Here is a 22,007-nt window from a genome sequence, read left to right on the forward strand (position 1 = left end):
ACCGCCTCTGGCAGCTCATTCTATACACCCACCAGCATTTGTGTGAAAAAAATTATCCTTCAGTTTCCCCCTAATTCTCTGGTTCTCAATTCCCCTACTCTGGGCAAGAGACTCTGTGCGTCTACCAGAACCATTCGTCTCAAGAAATAGTTAACGGTATAAAAAACAGCCTAAATGTTCCAATTTACCTAGGATTGTTCAAACTGAAATATAGCAAAATTAATATTGAATAAAATATATCCCCAGAACATCAGATACAGAGAAACCTTTCAATGCTTTAACAACCATGAGCTGCGTTCTACACAATCAGCCTCTCATTCCCATTCAGCAACTCATCACATAACTATGAGCTTCAATCCCCACATTCCATTCCTCACCCTGACTACTCCCCAAGCAATGAAATGAACTTCATTGCACCAATTGTTTTACTGAGATCTTGTCTGCCATATTTTTTTTGCTGAGGTGGCTGATCAAAAAAAATCTGAAAATGCCATTGCTAAATAGTAAGGAAAATTTCATCTCGAGATCTCAATAAATCTGTAATGTAACATAACCAGTATGTGGATACTCCAAAGGACACAACGTGTTGGAGTAACTCAGCAGATCAGAGATCAGGCAGCATCTCTGGGGAACATGGATAGATGACGTTTTGGGCTGAGACCCTTCTTCAGACTGATTTAGGGGGGGGGGGGGGAGGAGGAGGGAGAAGAAAGCTGGAAAGGGGAGGCAGAACAAAGTGTGGCAGGTAATAGATCAACATAGGCAAGAGGGATCTGGAGCTTTTTTGTACATGATGGAAAGGAATCCATTTATCGTGCAAAATAAAATATATATTTATAAATTGTGTTTGTTTCTCTTAACTCAAAACTAGGATATCAATTGTTTAAACAAGAGCATATAGTTCATTTATCCTTCATACAAAGCTTATTTTTTACATTACATAATATACATGCTTTCATATCATTAGTTAATTGAAAGCTAATCCTAAAACAACCATATGGTATTTTCTGAATATTCATATAACCATACGCAAATAATTTTAAAAATATTTTTTAACAAGGTATTAGAGAAGATCCCGCCCAGAACACGTCAGAGCCTCTCTTGCAACAGGGGATGTACCGGAGGACTGGAGGATAGCTAATGTGGTGCCATTATTTTAAAAGGGCAGTAGGGATAAACCTGGGAACTACAGGCCGGTGAGTCTGACATCGGCGGTGGGGAAGCTGCTAGAAAAGATTCTGAGGGACAGAATCAGTCTTCACTTGGAGGATCAAGGGTTAATTAAGGATAGTCAACATGGCTTTGTTAAGGGAAGGTCGTGTCTGACTAACTTGATTGAATTTTTTGAAGGGGTGACCAAGGAGGTAGATGGGGGTAGTGCAGTGGATGTGGTATACATGGATTTCAGTAAGGCTTTTGACAAGGTCCCACACAGGAGACTAGTCAAGAAGGTAAGAGCCCATGGGATCCAGGGCACCTTGGCAAAATGGATAAAAAACTGGCTTAGTGACAGAAGGCAGAGGGTGATGGTAGAAGGGTGCTTCTGTGACTGGAGGCCGGTGGTGTCCAGTGGGGTGCCGCAGGGATCGGTGTTGGGTCCCTTACTGTTTGTAATCTACATAAATGATCTGGATGTCAACGTACAGGGCATGATCAGCAAGTTTGCAGATGACACAAAGGTAGGGGGGTGGTGAATAGCGAAGAAGGGATCTGCAAGCTGCAGGAAGATATAGATGAGATGGTCAGATGGGCGGAGCAGTGGCAGATGGAATTTAATCCTGAAAAGTGCGAGGTGATGCACTTTGGCAGAAATAACTTGGAGAGGGAGTACACCATGAATGGAAGGACCCTAGGGAAGACAGGGGTACAGAGGGACCTTGGAGTACAGGTACACAAGTCCTTGAAGGCAGCAGGACAGGTGGATAGGGTGGTTAAAAAGGCATATGGGTTACTGGCCTTCATTAGCTGGGGCATCGAATATAAAATTAGGGGGGTGATGATGGAATTGTAAAGAACACTGGTGAGGCCACAGCTGGAGTATTGTGTATAGTTCTGGTCACCACATTATAGAAAGGATGTGATAGCTTTGGAGAGGGTGCAGAGGAGATTCACCAGGATGCTGCCAGGGATGAAGGGCCTCGGCTATGAGGAGAGACTGGGCAGACTGGGGTTGTTTTCCCTGGAGCAGAGAAGGCTGAGAGGGGACATGATCGAGGTGTACAAGATCATGAGGGGCATGGATAAGGTAGATGGCAGGGAACTTCTTCCACAGGTGGAAGGTTCAACAACAAGGGGACATAGATACAGGGTAAGGGGAGGGAGGTTTCGGGGGGATGTGAGAAAGAACTTTTTCACCCAGAGGGTGGTTGGAGTCTGGAACTCACTGCCTGGGGTGGTGGTGGAGGCGGGAACACTCACAACGTTTAAGAGGCATTTGGATGGGCACTTCAAATGCTACAACATTCAGGGCTACGGTCCAAATGCGGGAAAATGGGATTAAAATTAGACTGTGTTTGGTAACAGGCGGCGCAGACACGATGGGCCGAAGGGCCCCTTTCTGTGCTGTAGGACTCTTATGACTCTAACACAGTGTACACACACATACATATACAGCATATACTTTCCCCTGCTGGCCCAGTGAATAAATGCACTGGACTTTGTTCTTTATCAAGAAAGAACACAGTCCAGATCTTATTTTACGTCTGTCCTGAGTTCACCAATATTACCCGAGGCATAAAATTGAATCTCTGCTTTTGGCCATCCCTGCTGTGTAAACAGAGAGTCTGCAGATGAGAATGGAGTTTGCTGGACCCGCTAATTGAGCAATTTACTAACATTCAATAGTTAAGCTTCTAATAATGAACTGATGAAATACCTTTTAAAAAAACTACAACTGTGGAACTGCTATCCGGACATATTGCTGGCATCAACACAGACCGACAAAGGATAAACTCAGCTCAGGGAGAACCAATCACAGTAATCTAATACAAAAAGGCGATTGGTGTCCCTACTCTGCACTCATTCCCGCTAAGGAGCAATCTGCACTCCTTTCAAATCTCTCAGGGGAAAGAGAGTTTTCAACGATGAAAAACAATTGCGATTGATTTAAAGCGCCACAAATTAAATAACTGGAGTTTCATTTGACTGGTGGTTCCGGCATTAACACTGCGACTGGGGACGGAGGGAGGGAGAATCATTACAAAAGCTGCTAGCAGTAATTCAGGGTGAAATTAAACAGCAGAGCCCACCCGACATTAACATCAAACCCAGCGGAAATCCATCTACCTCTGCTTACGCGAGCCATCCATCGATCTGGCTTCGCCATACATTCAATGAGAATTGTGGTTGTTCTGGAAAAACTGCCAAGTGGCACATTTCCTCTCTGTGTTGTTCGATGTTTCTGCAACATTAACATGCGCTGAAAGATAACTTTTCCTGCCTGAAGAATGTTTTCTTTGTAACCAACTCCCCATTCATGGATAGTTTTTTCCCCCTCGAGTTGATGAAAACTACTTGAAACATTACGTGGCTGGAAGAATCCCCCCACCCCCCAACCCCCACCACCACAGTAGGTTACTTGAGCTATGCAGATGCAAAAGGCGATTATCATGAAGTTTGATTTTGCTCAAGATTTGGCGAAATGGATAAATTTGGTGGAGCGACACGAAATGCAAGGAACAAACTGAGTCGACATCTATTTAACAGAAAAATACTGATAGGGCAGCGTGTTTACATTTCAGTCTAACGCGTTCAATCTTAAAACAATCAGCCAACACAAGTTTCATGCCCAAATTCCCTCGCCCTCGGCTGTAACGCTCTTCCCATTCCAAAGAAAAGCCACCGCGGCGGTTCCGTATTATGCTAAATAACTCCAAACGCAGCAGCCCCACATACATAGTGTTTATTCGGGATCCGTCGTTTCTGCACGTCTTGCACCCTCACGTCTACAATGGGTGGCCGAGGCATGGTCCGAGCCGAGCCGATCCAACCGCCTGCAGTGAAATACCAAGTCGCCCGGCCGGCCGGCCGCCTGCAGTCGCTGCCGCTCTTCGGCGATTCCTCATCCGCCGCGTTCACTTGCAGCCCCCGATCCTCTCGCACACCCCCGTCCCTGGTGCCATCAGCCTCAATGTTTTGTTTGCACTGAGTCCGACTATAAGCTTTCCCAGGGAATCCCAGCCAGAGGGAGACCAGAGCAGTATCCGCCCAACCTCCAGCCCCACAAGCCCAGCCCACACAACTATTAAAGGGACCGCCGCCACCAAGTCTCTGTGGCTCGTTGTATCTTGATTACTTTGAAACAAAAAATAAGAAACACTTTTTGAATGATTTTTTAAAGTCACAAATTTGCAACACAAAATCTCCCAAAATACTCCATTGAACGAGTATGCCCATGGGCGTGACAGATTCTAAAAGACCCATGGATCTGAAAGATTAACTTGTTTCTTTCTCCGCGAACGCTGCCTGACGACCACGCATTTCCAGCCTGTTTTACAATTATTTTAATGATATTTAATTATAATTAATATTTAATTATTACAATATTTTGCTTTTGTATGTTGTTTCTAGGATAACCAAGACAGATTCAACCTATTTCTGGAATTTTAATTTCCAATCAAATTTCCTGCTTTCTTCTCCAATACTTTAATAACAAATAATCTACGCTACGATATAATAGCGTTTAAGGAGCTTTAATAGATAGTTGAGGGAAACGGATCATGTGTAGGCAGATGAGCTTAACCTTGCCGTTACTTTCGGCATTGACATTGTGGACCAAATGGCCTGTTCATGGTTGTGCTGTTCTATGTTCTCCAGCTCTGAAGCCTTCTGCTGCAGAACCAGCCGTACCTCCAGTTAGATTGTTCCAGTACAGATACTACACTGACAAATGAACATCAAAGATTGAAGCTGGAGTAGGATATTCAATATTGGATACATGCCCCACCATACATTGTGACCTTGACCTTGAATATTAACTCCACATCTGGCCTTGACAAAGCCTGTGTGAATTTTGGACTTTTTAATGAGTCATTGTATTAAACAGCGCAAAAAAAGGCTTTTGGGTCAATCTGTCCTTGCTTACCTCCCTGGGATAGTTCCACCTGCCTGCATTTGGCCCACATCTTTCCAAACCATTCTTATGCATGCAATTGTGCAAATTGCTTTAAGGCAGGGATGTCAAACTCATTTTAGGTCACGGGCCAGAATGGGCAAAATGCGACTTCATGCGGGCCGGATCAGTTGCGCACACGTGAACGCACACATACGTGTCTCTGAGGAAAGACATTCTTGCCATAGAGGGAGTACAGAGAAGGTTCACCAGATTGATTCCTGGGATGGCAGGACTTTCATATGAAGAAAGACTGGATAGACTCGGCTTGTACTCGCTGGAATTTAGAAGATTATGGGGGGATCATAGAAACTTACAAAATTCTTAAGGGGTTGGAGAGGCTAGATGCGGGAAGATTGTTCCCGATGTTGGGGGAGTCCAGAACCAGGGGTCACAGTTTAAGGATAAGGGGGAAGTCTTTTAGAACTGAGATGAGAACGTTTTTTTTCACACAGAGAGTGGTGAATCTGTGGAATTCTCTGCCACAGAAGGCAGTTGAGGCCAGTTCATTGGCTATATTTAAGAGGGAGTTAGATGTGACCCTTGTGGCTAAAGGGATCAGGGGGTATGGAGAGAAGGCAGGTACGGAATACTGAGTTGAATGATCAGCCATGATCATATTGAATGGCGGTGCAGGCTCGAAGGGCCGAATGGCCTACTCCTGCACCTATTTTCTATGTTTTCTATGTCTCACAGCTTTCATTGCCTTCGTTTTTTCAACCTGCTCTCATGTGTCTCAGTCTCTACTATAACTACAAAGTGTTTCACTTTACGAATTTCATTTCTTATGAAAAAGATTGCCGAGCAAGCATTATTTTATGTTTGGTATCTAGGGCCAAGATAGAGTGGATGTGGAAATAATGTTTCCAGAAATAGGAGAGTTTAGGACCAGAGGTCACAGTATCAGAATAAAAGGTCATGCATTCAAAATGGAGATGAGGAGGAATGGGTGGTGAATATGTGGAATTCATTGCTGCAGACAGCGGTGGAGGCCAAGACATTAGGTATTTTTGAGGCAGAGATTGATAGGTCTTGATTAGGTTATCGGGAGAAAGAAGACAATAGAATGTGGTTGAGAGAGAAAATAGATCAGCCATGGTTGAAGGGCAAAGTAGACTTGATGGGCTAAATGGCCTAATTCTGTTCCCCTGCCTTATAGTATTCCTAAATTGTTTATGTTTAGCCCACAATGGGCTGGCTGGGTGGTGAACAGCCAAACAGCAGCTACCTGGCATGGTGAAAGATGGTCTGTCCATCATCTCACCTGAAGGCCCTGCTCCCCATCCTTCTCCTTATGTCTTTCGTCTTTCCCCTCACAACCTCTCCCCTCACTTCTCATGTCCTTCTCTCTCACCTGCCCTCTCCCTTTCCTCAGCCTATCCCTTCTTTCATCCCCACTTCCTTCCTTCCAACTACTCCCCCACTCCCCTCCCTTACTTCATCCTCTCTCTTTCCTTACCTTGTCCCTAAATCCCCTCCCTTCCTTCATCCCTAAACACCAGTCCTTCTCTCATCTGCTCCCTTCCTCACCCCCTCCCTCCCTACTTCCTTTCTTTACCACCCACTCCCTCACTCCCCTCCCTCGACAACCTCTCTTCCCTTCCTCATCCCTAAAAACCCTCCCTTCCCTCATCTGCTCCTCCTCCTTTTCCTTTACCACCACCTTCTCCCTTCTCTTCCATATTCCCGCATAACTACCAGCATGCATTAACATCCCACCTAACCTTAACCCAAACCCAGAGCCCCCACCCTGGAGAGCAGCTCAGATTTTGGATCGCTGGCTGCGGCCCCATTCACAGTGCGGCGACTTCCCACCAGCCTCTATCCACACACTCACCTGCGTCGCAGATACATGGTGGCAATCTCTCTGGCGGCAGCCCAGGAACTTTCCAGTGTCCACAACAAAGCTGAGACTCCCCATCTTCCCCAGCGCTGGCCCCTTCCCGCCCACGTCACCGCATGGCCGGATATGGGCGTAGCTTCCACTCATCCCCGGGAGCTGGATAATGGGGAGGTGACAGCTGTAGATTGGACTTGCATGTTCCTTTGGCGCAAAATTCATATTTACTGCAAGTTTAAGTGGTCATGCAGCTCACTTTCTGTGTATAATCTACCAGCGCTGGCTTTTCCCCAAATCATCCCGCGGGCCAGATTGGACCCCTTCGCTGGCTGCATCCAGCCCGCGGGCCAGTAGTTTGACACCCCTGCCCGAAGGCATTGCAATTGCACTCACCTCTACCACTTTTTCAGGCAGCTCGATCCATGTACCCACAACTTTTTGTGTGTAGACCCTTTTCCTCAAACCTCCTTTACATTCTTCCCCTTTTATCTTAAAGCAGGCCCTCATTTTTTAGACTCCTCTATCCTGGCAAAATGACCATTCACACTATCAATACCCCTCCTCATTGTACCTGCATCTACAAGGTCACTCCTCAGCATCCTATGTTCCAGGGGAAAAACGTTGCAGCCTATTCAGTCTCTCCTTATAAGCCAATCTACCCAGTCATGGTAACATCCTTATAAATCTTTTCCACAGCCTTTCCAACTTAATTACGTATTTTGTATAGTTTAGAAATTGGGACTGTGCACAATACTCCAAGTGTGGTCTCACCAACATCTTGTACAGTTGTAACATAACTCCTGTACTCAATGCCCTGACCATTGCTGGAAAGCATGAGACAGCCTCTAGTTTTATACTTGGAATAAATATGTAGTCTGATTAATCTCTTCATATATCAAAAATTCCATCCCAGGAATCAAACTGGTGAACTTCACTGCACTCTCTCGATCACATGGATACCCTTCCTTAGGCAGGGAGACGAGACATGTACACAATATTTCATAAGGGGTCTCAACATGATTCCCCATGAATAGAGAAATACATCTGTACTCATTTTCAATTCCACTTCTAAATTCATAGCAGATCTTTTATTTCAACACCACCTTCTCTGCTCTAACCCCATAATCTTCTGGCATCTCACAAAAAGAATGGAAATCTGCCCACGGATATCCTGTGCACTAAAAGCAGGAAAAAATCTATTCCAGCCAATTTCCACCCAATTAATATGCTCTCAGTCATCAGCTGAATCACAATCTTTTTCCAGGTCATGGGAGTCTAAAACAAGTTGGCACAGATTTAAGGTGAGAAAGGACAAGAACTTCATAGAGATGGCAATGGGTACAGAATGTACTGTCAGAGGAGGAGGTAGGGAGGGTACAATTGCAATGTGTAAAGGACATTTGGATCAAACTGGATAGGAAAGGAAGAGGATATGGGCTAAATGAGGGAAATGGGACTAGCTTTGGTAGGCACTTTGGTTGGCATGGACAAGTTGGGTTGAAGGGCTTGATTCCCTGCCATCTAACTCAATGTCTCTTATGGTCTTATTGTGGCAGAGATAGATAGATTCTTGATTAGTATGCATGTCAGGGGTTATGGGGAGAAGGAAGGAGAATGGGGTTATGAGGGAGAGATAGATCAGCCACGATTGAATGGCAGAGTAGACTTGATGGGCCGAATGGCCTAATTCTACTCCTTACACTTATTACCTTAACTCAGTGATGAAAGACAACAGTGCTATAAACAACACTTACTCTCCAGGCACCTTCTCATCAATTGCCAGATCAGACTTTAGAATCCTGGCCCAAATTTAGACCATGAAGCTGAATTCTTGAAATCAGTTGCGATTGACTGTTCATGACATGAATGTAGCATTTAATTGTGTGCGGCATCAAGGAAACCTACTAATATTGAATTCATTGAGGAAAACATTAAATGATTGGATACATACTTTACCTAACGGAAAATAAATTTGCTTGCCACAGGCTCTAATGCTTGAAATCCAGCTATTCACAGTATACATTAATGATTTGAATGAGTGGTCTAAAAAGTAACAATTCCATGTCTCCAGACAACACAAAATGGAGGCTAGAAGCTCCGGTGTGGTCTAGACACGTTGGGTGGGCATATATATGACTGATGCTGCATGATGTGAATTAATGTTGAGGTTATCTGCTTGAGATCCAGAAACAGAATGACAGTTATCTGAATCATAATGGATTGCAAATCGGAGTGTCCTTGCACATCATTCACTGAAACAAGTATTCAAGTGCAGCAAGCAGTTAATAATTAAAGTGATGTGTTGGACTTTATTGCAAGAGAATTTGAGTAAAGAAGCGAGGCTCTCTTGCCTCAGCAGTAGGGGTGAGGTGATATCACTTGTGGAGTTTTGAATGCAATTTTGATCTCTTTTTTGAGGAAGATATTCCTGCCATGAAGCTTGTATGATGAATATTTACTCGACTTATTTCTGGGATGGCTCAATTAATGTGCAAGGAGAGATGGCATTAATTAGGCAAATATTTACTAGGCTATGGAGGTTAGAAGGGACATCAAAGTAACTTAAAAATTCTAACTGACAGACTAGATGCAGGGAGAATATTCCCAATGAGTGTTAAAATACAGGCACCAAAACCTCAGGATGAGGAATTTGCCATTTAGAACTGATATCAGGGGAAATGCCTTCACCCATAATTGTTTTAACAGTCTTATCCCTCCCTACATTTACACTCCACGGGAGACTGATCGTTGTACACAGTGGAACTATGTATCCAAAATCGTGCTTAAAAATAAGAATCATACAACTATCAAAAAAACACTCCAGAAAAAAGTGTAAAAGCATCTGCAATGTGTTTAGACAACAGCTGTAATGTAAGGGAAAAAATCTCAAGATGATTTAAAATCTCAAGATAATCAAAAAAATGGCAACCCTACAAAATAGATTCAGTTCTGACAAGGGCGTCATTGACCCAAAAAGTTAATTCCATTTCTCTCCCCACTGATGCTGACTCAACTGCAGTATATTTCCAGTATTTCTGTTTGTAATAATTGCTGGGATTGGCCTCAAAACCTTGGCCAAAATATGTTTTTTAAAAGATGACTTGAAAGAATATGCGAAATGATTGAAATACTAAGGATTAGAATTTTAATTCTAAAGTACTAGAAATGTTGTATAACTGGATTGTTCTGGCAAAGTGTGGCCCAAATACAATATGTTGTCCTGTCCCTCGGGTTACTGCAAACTCTATCCATTTTACATTTAAATTCTGAAATCTTGATGTCAGTTTAAATTATTAAGGTACAGTTAAAGTAATAAATTCATGTTGAAGTGAATTTCCTCTGGGAGCTCCAGTTTCTTCCCAGCTCCCGAAGACATACAGGTTGGAAAGATGTTTGGCCAATGTATATTGTTACTAATGCATCGCCAAATGGTACAGCCTGAGTAGATTTGACTAAAATGTGGGGAAAAAAATGGTATCAGCGTAGAATTATTGTAGATGGGTGCTTGATAATTGGCACAGACATTAGTTGCCAAAGGGCCTGTTTCCATGATTTATGACAAAGCAAAACCACATTTATGAATCCATTAATTTTCCTAAGCATTGCACTGGGCAAGAATTCAGAATAAAAAATACAGCAACGTATTTTATACAAATGTCTACGGGTTTTTTGTCTGGAAAGTGATGTCAGCAACCTATTTTTTTCCAGCACATCTCCAAAAGACTTAAGTGCTTTAGTATTGTTCTATAGGATGTCTTGGCGGCACGGTGGCGCAGCGGTAGAGTTGCTGCCTTACAGCGAATGCAGCGCCGGAGACTCAGGTTCGATCCTGACAACGGGCGCCGTTTGTACGTTTTCCCCGTGACCTGCGTGGGTTTTCTCCGAGATCTTCGGTTTCCTCCCACACTCCAAAGACGTACAGGTATGTAGGTTAATTGGCTGGGCAAATGTTTTTTAAAAATTGTCCTTAGTGTGTGTAGGATAGTGTTAATGTGCGGGGATCGCTGGGCGGCGCGGACCTGGTGGGCCGAAGGGCCTGTTTCCGCGCTGTATCTCTAAATCTAAATCTAAATCTTAACTAACTTAAAAAATGGTGAGAGATTGAATGGTGTTTGTGTTCACACAGACCTGGGTGTCTTTATACATGAATCACTGAAGGTTAACATGCAGCAACCAGTAAAACAAACGGCATGTTAATATTTATTGTAAGAGGATTTGAAAACATGAGTATTCTGCCTTAAATTATACTGATATTTGGAGAGACCCCATCTGGAATACCATGTGCAAGTTGTCTCTCCCCAGTTAAATAAGATCATAAGTGGTCATAAGTGAGAGGAGCAGAATTAGCCATTTGACCCATCGTCTACTCCACTATTCAATCATGGCTGATCTATCTCTCCCTCCTAACCCCATTTTCCTGCCTTCTCCCCATAACCCCTGACACCTGTACTAATCAAGAATCTATCTATCTTTGCCCTAAAAATATCCATTAACGGCCTCCACAGCCTTTTGTGGCAAAGAATTCCACAGATTCACCACCCTCTGACTAAAGAAATTTGTCCTTATCTCCTTCCTAAAGAAACATCCTTTAATTCTGAGGCTATGACCTATAGTCCCCGAGACTCTCCCACTATTGGAAACATCCTCTCCACATCCACTCTATCCAAGCCTTTCACTGTTCGGTGCATTTCAATGAGAATGAAAGATATCTTTGCAGTGGAGGGAATGCAGGGAATGTTCACCAGTTTTCAGTCTGAAGAAGGGTCTCAACCCGAAACATCACCCATTCCTTCTCTCCAGAGATGCTGCCTGTCCTGTTGTGTTACTCCAGCCTTTCAGGCTTGTATGGGATAGATACTCTGGCTGAAGTGTTTAGAACTAAAAAGCACACTGGACAGGCAGAATCTATGCATGGAAATGGACAATCAACATTTTGGGTCAAGACACTTTATCTGAATGGAATTTAGAACCAGATGTTCATAGTTTTAAAAGAAAAGATTAGTCGTTCACAGAGATAAGGAGAATATCTTTACCGAAAGGGAGAGAATCTTTGGAATTCTCTCAGCAAGGGGACTGTGATGACAGGGTCACTGCGTGCATTCAAGACAGAACTCAACAGGCTTTTAAATATTAAGGAATCAGATCAGTGCAGGAAAGTAGTACTGTGATAAATGATCAACCATGGTTTTATTGACTGGTGAAGCAGGCAAAAAGGCCAAATGGCCTTCTCCTCATCCTAGTTTCTCAGGGTAAGGTGCAAGCAACAAAAACATATTCACTGGTTCAGATGAAACATTGCAAATTATCCTACTATACACACTTGTAAATATGAGTAGTTTTTCTTAAACAACCATTTCTTAAACACCCTCAAACACTCAATATAATGCAATTGATGAATTAGGGAATACATAGTTTAGTTTAGTTTAGATATATGGAGCTGAAAAAGGCCCTTCGGCCCATTGAGTCCATGCTGACCAACGATCCCAAACACTAAGATTAGGGACAATTTACAATTTTTATCAAGCCAATGAGCCTACAAACCCGTGCGTCTTTGGAGTGTGGGAAGAAACCGGAGCTCCTGGAGAAAACACACGCAGGTCATGGGGTGAACATACAAACTCCGTACAGGCGGCACCCGTCGTCAGGATCGAACCTGGGACTCTGGCGCTGTGAGGCAGCAATTCTACTGCCACACCACCGTGCCCTGATTCAATCCCTTTTGCATTACCTGGGTCAAATTGGGATATAACACAAATTCGTGAACTAGAGAACCACTTAAAAGTTACTTTGGAAATTGACAAGCTGAGTAAAAAGCTGCTTTGAGGGGAAAAAGTCCAGGGAGGAAAATATGTCTCCATGTAACCTCCCCACAGTAATCCCTCTCAAGAACACAGTGTATCAGTTTCATTGTAGGTGGTCATTGAAATTGACAAGCACACTTGTGCTTCTATTAACGCTTGTGCAATGATTATTAAATAATGAAACAATACACCCTTTGGTATTTTCAGCTTGCAATAACCAAAATAAACATGGCTGTTCAAAAAAAACTTTATTTTTGAAAACCCTGCGGGGTGGGGGTTTGTATTTTGCGAGTCAGAAACTCCCCAGCCCTTTTGTACCCCCCCCCCCCCCCCCAATTGGTTTTATAACCTGATTTTCTACAGCGCGAGGTTTCTTAGGGATGTAACTATCGAGTTATCGCAGAACTACCTTTGCAGTCATCAAATTCAAGCCATTCTTTGTTGAAGAGGTAAATAAAGCATCAGTGATCGCCATCTACAGGCGTGATATCTGGTGTTAAAAAAAACTAAATTGGCCATTATTTATTGCTGCATATTGTGACTTGTATCATTTTAGACTGCGATATTAGCAAAGTGTCCTTAGTTTGTTGCAAGAAGGGTCAACACCTACATTAAACTGTGATACACACGAAATGAGATTGTAATCGCTCATCATTAATGATCGACTAAGTAGCGGCTTGGAGTTCTAACACATGAGAAAGGATGCTGGATAAATTAGACACATGAGCAAATCTCACATGCTATTAATTACTTCATTTAACGGAATTGTATTGTCATGTTCAAATCAAATAAATGGCTGAATTCAATTAAACTGCAAATCTGGATATGGTTACGGCCCGAAACTCAGGGGAATAAGAAAAACAAAAAGAAATAAAAAGCCGAGTTCGGCACTTTTGTCAGCCAGCTACAGTCAACATCAAAGAAACCGCACGTTACAATATGGACGAATGGGGAAGGGATTTAAACTATAAACTAAAATGACACAAAGTACTGGAGTAACTCAGCGGGTCAGGCAGCATCTCTGGAGAACATGGATTGGAGACGTTTCGGATCGAGACCCTTCTTCAGATTAACTTTAATAATAAGCTATGTGAGTGCATTTAGGAGACACCCAGAGAAAAACGCCAGTTGGCCTTCTGCACGCCGCAGCAAAGGGAGGAGTTAGGTGTACAGTGAGGTTTAAAAGCTGGGTCAGGTCTCAGAGTAAAACCTTGCAGTATTTCTCCAAGGCTTAATCAGCAGTCTGAAGTTGTGCCCTTGTAGTCCACCCAAGAACCCAGATCAGAAACAAGGCTTGTAGATCAACAACGTCAGTTTCACGTTGCTTGCAATGCTTACTAAAACATTTCCTGTGGACGCTTAAGACCCTGGTAAAGTGGTGTGTTGGAGACTGAACGATTGCATGCCATCTGATCGCACGTCAATTGGATCGGAGCTTGATGTCACGTGAAAACAATTATCTTTACTTACAGGATGCCGAGTGATCAACTTGTCCCAAGCCACACGGTGTCATTGAGGAAATGTACAACGTCGGTGGTCGAATGACTCTTGCAGCAATCTGAATCACCACCAAAAAAGGAGCAAATTAAGCAATATCCATGATCAAATTCGTTGCATAAAAGCAGCTGTTATTTCTTAAGTTCAAGAGTCAGGAGTTTTTTATTGACATATGTCCTGAAAAATGAAGTTCTTACTTGCAGCGGCACAACGGATCAGCAATCATTGTACTCAGTAGACACCAAGGTATCACAAAATGCTGGAGTAACTCAGCAGGTCAGTCTGAAGAAGGGTCTCGACCCGAAACCTCACCCATTTCTTCTCTCCCAGATGCTGCCTGACCTGCTGAGTTACTCCAGCATTTTGTGATACCTTCGATTTGTACCAGCATCTGCAGTTATTTTCCTACCTAGTAGACCCCCAGGATAGACAACAAAAAGTTCATTATAAAAACAAACGGTATGGTGCAAAGGCATAAACAAGTCCCTCATACAATCAACTTCTGATAGTTTCATGCAATAAAATACCCCCAGTTTGCATATTGCAACAAATGAAAGTTCGTCATGAATTCGAAGGAAATCTACTACTGATAACAATGGAGTCTGTGGCCCTTGTGTTGCAATCATTAGTTAATATATAAAAAGCACGACTGTACATAGAATATCAATACATCAGTCTGAAGAAGGGTCCCAATCCTTCCACTGACGCTGCCTGGCCCGCCGTGTTCCTCCAGCACTTTTTTGCTTAAGATCCCAGTTTCTGCAGTTCCTCGTGTCTCAGCGGAACATCATTTACTGAAGACAATAACTTGCGACTGCTTTTACAACAATGTATCAGAGTCATTTCACATGATACTAACAAGTCCTTGAAAAAATCTTAAGAAATTATTAGTGTAGGAAGGAACTGCAGATGCTGGTTAGACGCAAAAAGTAGTTTAATTGATTACCCAAATGTATTTCCTTTTAAAAGAGAAGTCAGTGTAATTTAGAATGAAGATAGACGCAAAAAGCTGGAGTAACTCAGCGGGACAGGCAGCAACTCTGGAGAGATGCTGCCTGTCCCGCTGAGTTACTCCAGCTTTTTGTGTCTATCTTCATTCTAAGTTACACTGACTTCTCTTTTAAAAGGAAATACATTTGGGTAATCAATTAAACTACTTAAAGATAAGACTATATTCAATTCAAAAGAAATTGCAGAGAATTGTGGAAGCAGCCCAGACCATCAGACAATCTAACCTCCCTTTCATTGTCCATTTACACTTCATGCTGCCCCCGTAAGGCCACCAGCATAATTAAGGACGAATCTCACCCCAGTTATCCCATCTCATCTCATCTCCTCTCTCCCATCAGGCAAGGGATACAGAAGTGTGAAAACACACACATCTGGAATTCAGGAACAGTTTATCCCCAGCTGTTATCAGGCATTCTATCAACAACTAGAGAGCGGTCCTGAGGTACTATCTACCTCATTGGAGACCCTCAGACTATCTCTAATCAAACCTTGATAGACACAAAAAGTTGGAGTAACTCAGCGGGACAGGCAGCATCTCTGGAGAGAGGGAATGGGTGACGTTTTGGGTCGACATCCTCCTTCAGACTGGACTTTACCTTGCACTAAACATTATTCCTATTATCATGTACACTGTGGAAGGCTCGATTGTCATCATGTATTGTCTTTCTGCTGATTGGTTAACAGGCAACAAAAGCTTTTTTCTGTACCTCAGTACACGTGACAATAAACGAAACGATATTTTAATGGTGTCATATTAGTTTAGTGGTGACACTAAACCAAGCACAGAAAAAATGAAAGGTTCTTATAACTCTTATCAAATAACTGCAAGAATTACAATGGTATGTTGTATTTGGTGATTTATTTTGGATACCATAAACTTAATTGTAACAATACCCCCTTAGGTTGCATCTTGAAACCCGTAATCTCGGTTCCTCCATTTTCATACTGTCTGCCACTCACTCATTATCCTTTTTCACTGGCTCCATTGTATTGCAGACATTATTAAGTCCATGTAACATAACTTGCTCCCATTTTGCATCGCTGTCCTATCTCAAAGCTTCCTACTCTACTTGCATTTGAATTGTTCCATTCAGCATTTCCAGAAATGCAAGAGCTTTTGTGGACACTGAGCTAGCTCTTCCCCAACCCAGCACAAATCACACCTGTTCATTTTGTTTACTTTGCTGGACCCAGTTAACATCTCCTTCAACAGCACCACATGTTGAGACTGTTGCTTTTCACCTTGCTTGTGAACACTTGTCATGATAATTTTCTGGACATCTACAAACTTTCAAGTTATTCATATAGATGACAGAGTTGACCTCTAAAGTGCTTGCCTTTGAGATTAGTGAATGGCCACACAGAACTGGAAATGCTAAATCCTTTGACACTTTGCTGCTACTTGATTCTGGCTACTCATAATATACTGTCTTTCACTGGCACTGGACTCAGAATATCAATTCCATTAGGATACCTTCCTCTGGTCCAATTATCTTTTAACCACTTCAATCCAGTGGTCTCATGGTTATCTACACAGAGTTCTGTAACTTTTGCTCTTGTTTTTTTACTTGGTGTAATATCTGCTGACCAGCTGCAAAATACACATGCATCCAAATTTTCCAACAGGAAGCACTGTATATCTATAACTCTCAAAGAAAGAGTTATGTCTCTGAAGATATATGCGTTGATAATTTTTTTAATTTTTTTTTAATGAATCCACATCTGGTGATACCTTTCTTCCACACTGCTGACACAATATTCTAAAGCCGCACGACACTTCCTCAGTTTTCTGGAAACATAATGCACCTCATCTCTACCAACTGGATGTCCCACCTCTCCCTCACATTTGCCTGCCAGGCTTTCAACCAGGCATCACCACCTGCAAAGATGGGCTTTCATCAGGTCTGATGTGCACTGATGCTGATGCATCATCATACCTGCTCTCATGGATTGAGATGCACGCTCAATGTGCAGGATCATCACATTAAGTTTCTTTCCAGATGGGTTCAGCTGCTACAGGCATGATAGCTGCATCCCTGTACACATAGGCATATGTTCTAGACCTACTGTTAGGAGAGACATGGATTCCACCATTATCATTAATAGGTTTCCTTCGAATTCATGACAATTTTTCATTTGTTGCAATAAGTAAAATGTGTTTTTTTTGCATGAAAATATCAGAACTTACACCTAAAACGTACAATAAATTTGATCCTGGATATTTCTTAATTTGCTTTTTTTTTGTAATTGTGTGGTGATTGGGACTACTGTAAGAATAATTTGACCACACTGGACTTTCTGTAGGTGACCATGTGATCACATGTGCCTTGCAAAATAGTTGCCCTTATTTATTATTGAGGTAAGTAAAAAGAAATGAATACTAAGACTACCATCTAGTGGTCAGATGTATATTTACCCATTGATAAAACCTATGCAACCGATAGATTGTCTAGGTTTCAGGATTAATACTTCTTACAAGTATTTTCAAATATATTTATAACAATGAAAGGCTTTAATTTTTTTTACACACAAGCCAAAATATTTGAACACAGTATGTCTTTATCTGTATTTACGTCATAGCTAAAATAGCTGTAACCTCAAAATCAAAGTAATTACAGTCAAGGAAGCTCATTAGTCAAATAGTCCATTTGAGGATGAAATGGGCTATTTGAGGATGAAATGGGTAAAGGGAATGGGGAGATATAATGTACTTAGATTTCCATACGAAATTTGATCAGATGCTAAAAAAGTGCTGCAAAAGAAGTGAGCACGTGGTTGGAGCTAACACTGAAAACAATCAACATAAATGGATCATTTTCCAATTGGCAATCAGTAACTAATGGATAACACAGGCATGAGTTTTGAGGTCTCAACTGTTCATAATCTATTTTGATTAATTGGATTAAGGGACCATGCAAATTGTCATCAGATTTGCTTATGGTACAAAGGTAAGTGAGTTAGCATGCAGAGAGTAGGACACAAGATATGAATAGGGTAAGTGAGTGGGTGGTCAAGGATCCGTGAGATCAAGTACAATGTGGGGAAATCCACTTTAAAAGCAAGGACAAGAAACTGATCATTTTAATTAGAGTGAGACAAGGTATTGCAGTACAAGGGATCTGGGTGCCAAAGTACGTGACCTCCCCAAAAAAATTACCATGAAGGTAATTAGGAAAATTAATTGAACGTTGGTGTTTGTTCCATGGATGTGGAATATGAAACAAGGGAGTTTTTTTTAATGCAACTTTAGGATGCTGGTCAGAAGCACCAAACAAACTGTGCATACTTTTAGGTCTCCATAGCTCCATTTGGGTCTCCATATCGGACTGAAGGGTCCTAACTCAAAACGTCACCTTTCCATGGTCTCTGGGAATGCTGCATGGCCTGCCGAGTTACTCCAGCACGTTGTCTTCCTTTGTAAACCAGCATCTGCAGTTCCCTTGTTTCTACATTAGAACTAGAGGCCTTGGTTTTAGAATAAGGTAGTGATGAGGAAGAATTCCTTCTCTCAGAGGATCATAGGTCCAGCATACTTTTACACAAAGGGATACACAGGGAGAGTCATTTACCATATTCATGGCAGAGATGGTGCAAACTGGTGCTTTCATTATACCTACCTTCAGGAAGGCAATTTAGGGTGGGCATTAAATGCTGCCCTTCCAAGTGGCACACTTGAGAATAAAGTAAATATATTGGTGATTAGATATTTGGCTGATGAAATCCAGTGCAGATATGTGCAAGTTGATTCATTGAGGGTGGAATGAATGAGTCTGGCCACCCCACTGAAGGTTTCAGGAGTACAGACCATCACAAGATGTTGGGCTGCCACACGATAAACAATAGGTTCACTGTTAGAGTTGTGCAGAATTTTAGGCATCTAAGATTGTTCCAATGTAAACAGAAATTTCATCCGACTAAGAAAAGCTACTTTTAAAATCATGCAGTCATCAGAGGCATCTCAGTCTCTTCCTACACTGATACTTACCGGGTGCTTTGTACATCCCAGTTACGGTTCGGCTGGTGAGGCCATGGATCTCATTCATCTGTGAATTAGTGAGATGCAAGACTGGTCACTGATCGCCAATTGTTGTTGCAGAGCACAGCTTTGGCAAATGAGAGCAGGGCCCGCTAATGTTTCTGGTCATCTTTCATTTTTCCACAGAGAATGACTAACACTGGTTAAGAGTTTTGATGTAATAAACAAAGGTAATGATCAGAAAAGTCAATAACCAAAAGGCACAAATTTACAGGTGATCTACAAAAGCAGTAGAGGCGATTTCAAATATTTACAGGTATATGGGGAAGGATCACGACAAACAGGGTGCTGGAAGGGGCCAGCACTGCTTTGATGGCCCAAGTCTACCAGCATTTTACTAATCTTCATCAGCTTTTCAGCAACTTTCCAGACTTTACTCCCATGTGTGATACCTTAGAAAAGTGTTATATTGAGGAGAGGCAGTCGGGCCGAGGAAGAGCCACTGAGGGAGCAGTCCTTTGAAATGGATGTGGAGAGGATATTTCCACAAGTGGTAGAGTCTAGAACTAGAGGTCATAGCCTCAGAAATAAAGGACATTCTTTTAGGAAGGAGATGAGGAGAAAGGTATTTAATCAGAGGGTGGTGAATCTGTGGAATACTTTGCCACAGAAGGCTGTAGAGGCCAAGTCAGTGGATATTTTTAAGGCAGAGATAGATAGATTCTTGATTAGTACAGGTGTCAGAGGTTATGGGTAGAGGGCAGGAGAATAGGGTTAGGAGGGAGAGATAGATCAGCCATGATTAAATGGCAGAGTAGACTTGATGGGCCGAATGGCCTAATTCTACTCCTATTCCTTCTGAACGTATGAGCCACGCTGCCGAGAACAAAGAAACGACCTGGCGATGGAGCACTGTGATCAAAGAGAGACCCAGTTGGGGGGGGGCACAGAGATCGAAGAGGGATCTGGTGAAGGGGGTAGTTACGGCAAACTAAGGAGCACCAACATGACTCCGAGTACTTTTGCAACGTTGTTGGCAGCAGAAACGTGGTGAATCTGTATTGTAAGCAAACAAAGAACTTAATTGCACCTAGGTATATGTGACAATATAGTATCATTAATTGAACAGCTCAAATTACTTCAATAGTATTTTAATACTTGGTTTTCCGACACCATGAGAGGCACAGTGCAGAAACCAAACTCGTGCTTCTTCTCTAGGCTGCTTTCAGCACTTTAGCTTTTCCTTTACATCTTGGCAATTAGAATTGAAGTGCAATGATTTGAATAGACTCCAAGTGGTCAAAGATCAACTTGGATTCTGTGTTCCTATACTTTATCCATTGTACGTGACTGTACATAATTCTAAGCTCGTCAAATTGCCATATTAAGTTTCTGGTAAAGGTCTGAGAGCTGAACAGTTCAATGGAGCAATAAATTGATGCCCTAACATATCTGCTTTTCACCTGTAAGTCAGCTCCTGGGCATAATTTTCATTCCTTGATGTTTTTGCATGTAGAATATCTGGGGAGAAAGATTGAGGCTAACCTCTGAAGAATCAATTGAAAAAATGTTTAAAAATTGGAAAATTATGGGCCTCCTCTTGGAGGTCAGTATTTCAATGAGTTATGGATGTGGAACACCTTAGTATGGTGAATAGGAAGTGTTTTTGACCAAAGAATAAATCAAGCAGCAATCAATGAAGCAGATAAACATTTATTGGCAGTTCTTTTACACTTCTGGTTCACTTAAAATAAGACTTTTTTTTTTGTCTGAACCCAGATTTTCATGAGCGACTTAGGCATCATTTAGTAAAATTTGTATTTTGGTATAAACTAAATACCTTGAATTTTTTTTTCTAATCTTGCATTATATGTCATACAAGGAAAATAAAGTCCTGAAAGCAAAGAACATGGGCACAAAAATATCGTCCCTCAACTAAAGAACACTTCTATACATCTAAAGAATAGATTTTTATTCATAGCAATATTTGAAAACAAATACTGTAACATTCAGCAGTTCATATTCTTTAAGATATCAGTAGTAAATATCGCACTTTCCCCCTCCAAGTCAGAAAACATTGATACAAGTTTAGAAAATATAAATTAAAGACTTGTTCATATATTTGTACTCCTGAGTTCATGATGAAATAATGGCTTTCAATCTCTCTTAGGATGGTTCCGAAGAAAAAGGGAAAAATTTGGCAACCTTGTTTGGAGAACTTGGACTCTGACAATCTGCTTCTTCACCAATTTTAAAGAAGTTCTCTTGATCTTTTTTCTTCTGGTTCAATTCTTCCTCCAAAGCCTGCATCAAAAAGATCACTATTAATAATTTGACAAAACATTCAAAAGACTAACAATAATGCTAAATTCATCAAACACCATTCATCTTTTTAGAGTTAATGGTTTCCTAACTACCAGTTTTCAATGAACACAGGCGTTGATATTCACTGATGACTCTGCAACATTTATTTTAGACAACATTCAGGTATGGGTGAATATGTGGCAAGTATTATTCATGCCGTAAGCATCAGGCAACTCTCAGTGGACAAACTAATCATCCATCTTGTAATGTAGTTGCATTGCTGTCAGATTCCCCCACTACCTATATTGTGGTTACCACTGACCAGGAGTACAACTGCCACACAAATATGATGACTATAAGTGGAGATCAGAGACAGGGTATTTTGTGAAGTGTGACTAACCCCCAAGGTCATTCCATTATTATGAGGTACAAATCAGGTGGCTTCATGAACTACTCTCCATGAGCCTG

General features: G+C 41.9%; 2 protein-coding genes across 4 annotated transcripts in view; both read right to left on the reverse strand.

Moving 5' to 3' along the window:
* The window catches only part of sh3pxd2b (SH3 and PX domains 2B), a 213,176-nt gene extending 209,059 nt beyond the window's left edge, over positions 1-4,117 (reverse strand). For both annotated transcript variants that reach the window (XM_078411577.1, XM_078411576.1), the window contains exon 1: positions 3,895-4,117. In XM_078411577.1, the coding sequence (XP_078267703.1) occupies positions 3,895-3,966 (72 nt within the window). In that variant the 5' untranslated portion in view covers positions 3,967-4,117. The remainder of the gene's footprint in view (positions 1-3,894) is intronic.
* A 16,824-nt stretch (positions 4,118-20,941) lies between these two features.
* The window catches only part of stk10 (serine/threonine kinase 10), a 93,098-nt gene continuing 92,032 nt past the window's right edge, over positions 20,942-22,007 (reverse strand). For both annotated transcript variants that reach the window (XM_078411579.1, XM_078411578.1), the window contains one exon: positions 20,942-21,539. In XM_078411579.1, coding sequence (XP_078267705.1) covers positions 21,402-21,539 — 138 coding nt within the window. In that variant the 3' untranslated portion in view covers positions 20,942-21,401. The remainder of the gene's footprint in view (positions 21,540-22,007) is intronic.

The sequence above is a fragment of the Rhinoraja longicauda genome, chromosome 14 (assembly GCF_053455715.1).
Source record: "Rhinoraja longicauda isolate Sanriku21f chromosome 14, sRhiLon1.1, whole genome shotgun sequence".
Taxonomy (NCBI): domain Eukaryota; kingdom Metazoa; phylum Chordata; class Chondrichthyes; order Rajiformes; family Arhynchobatidae; genus Rhinoraja; species Rhinoraja longicauda.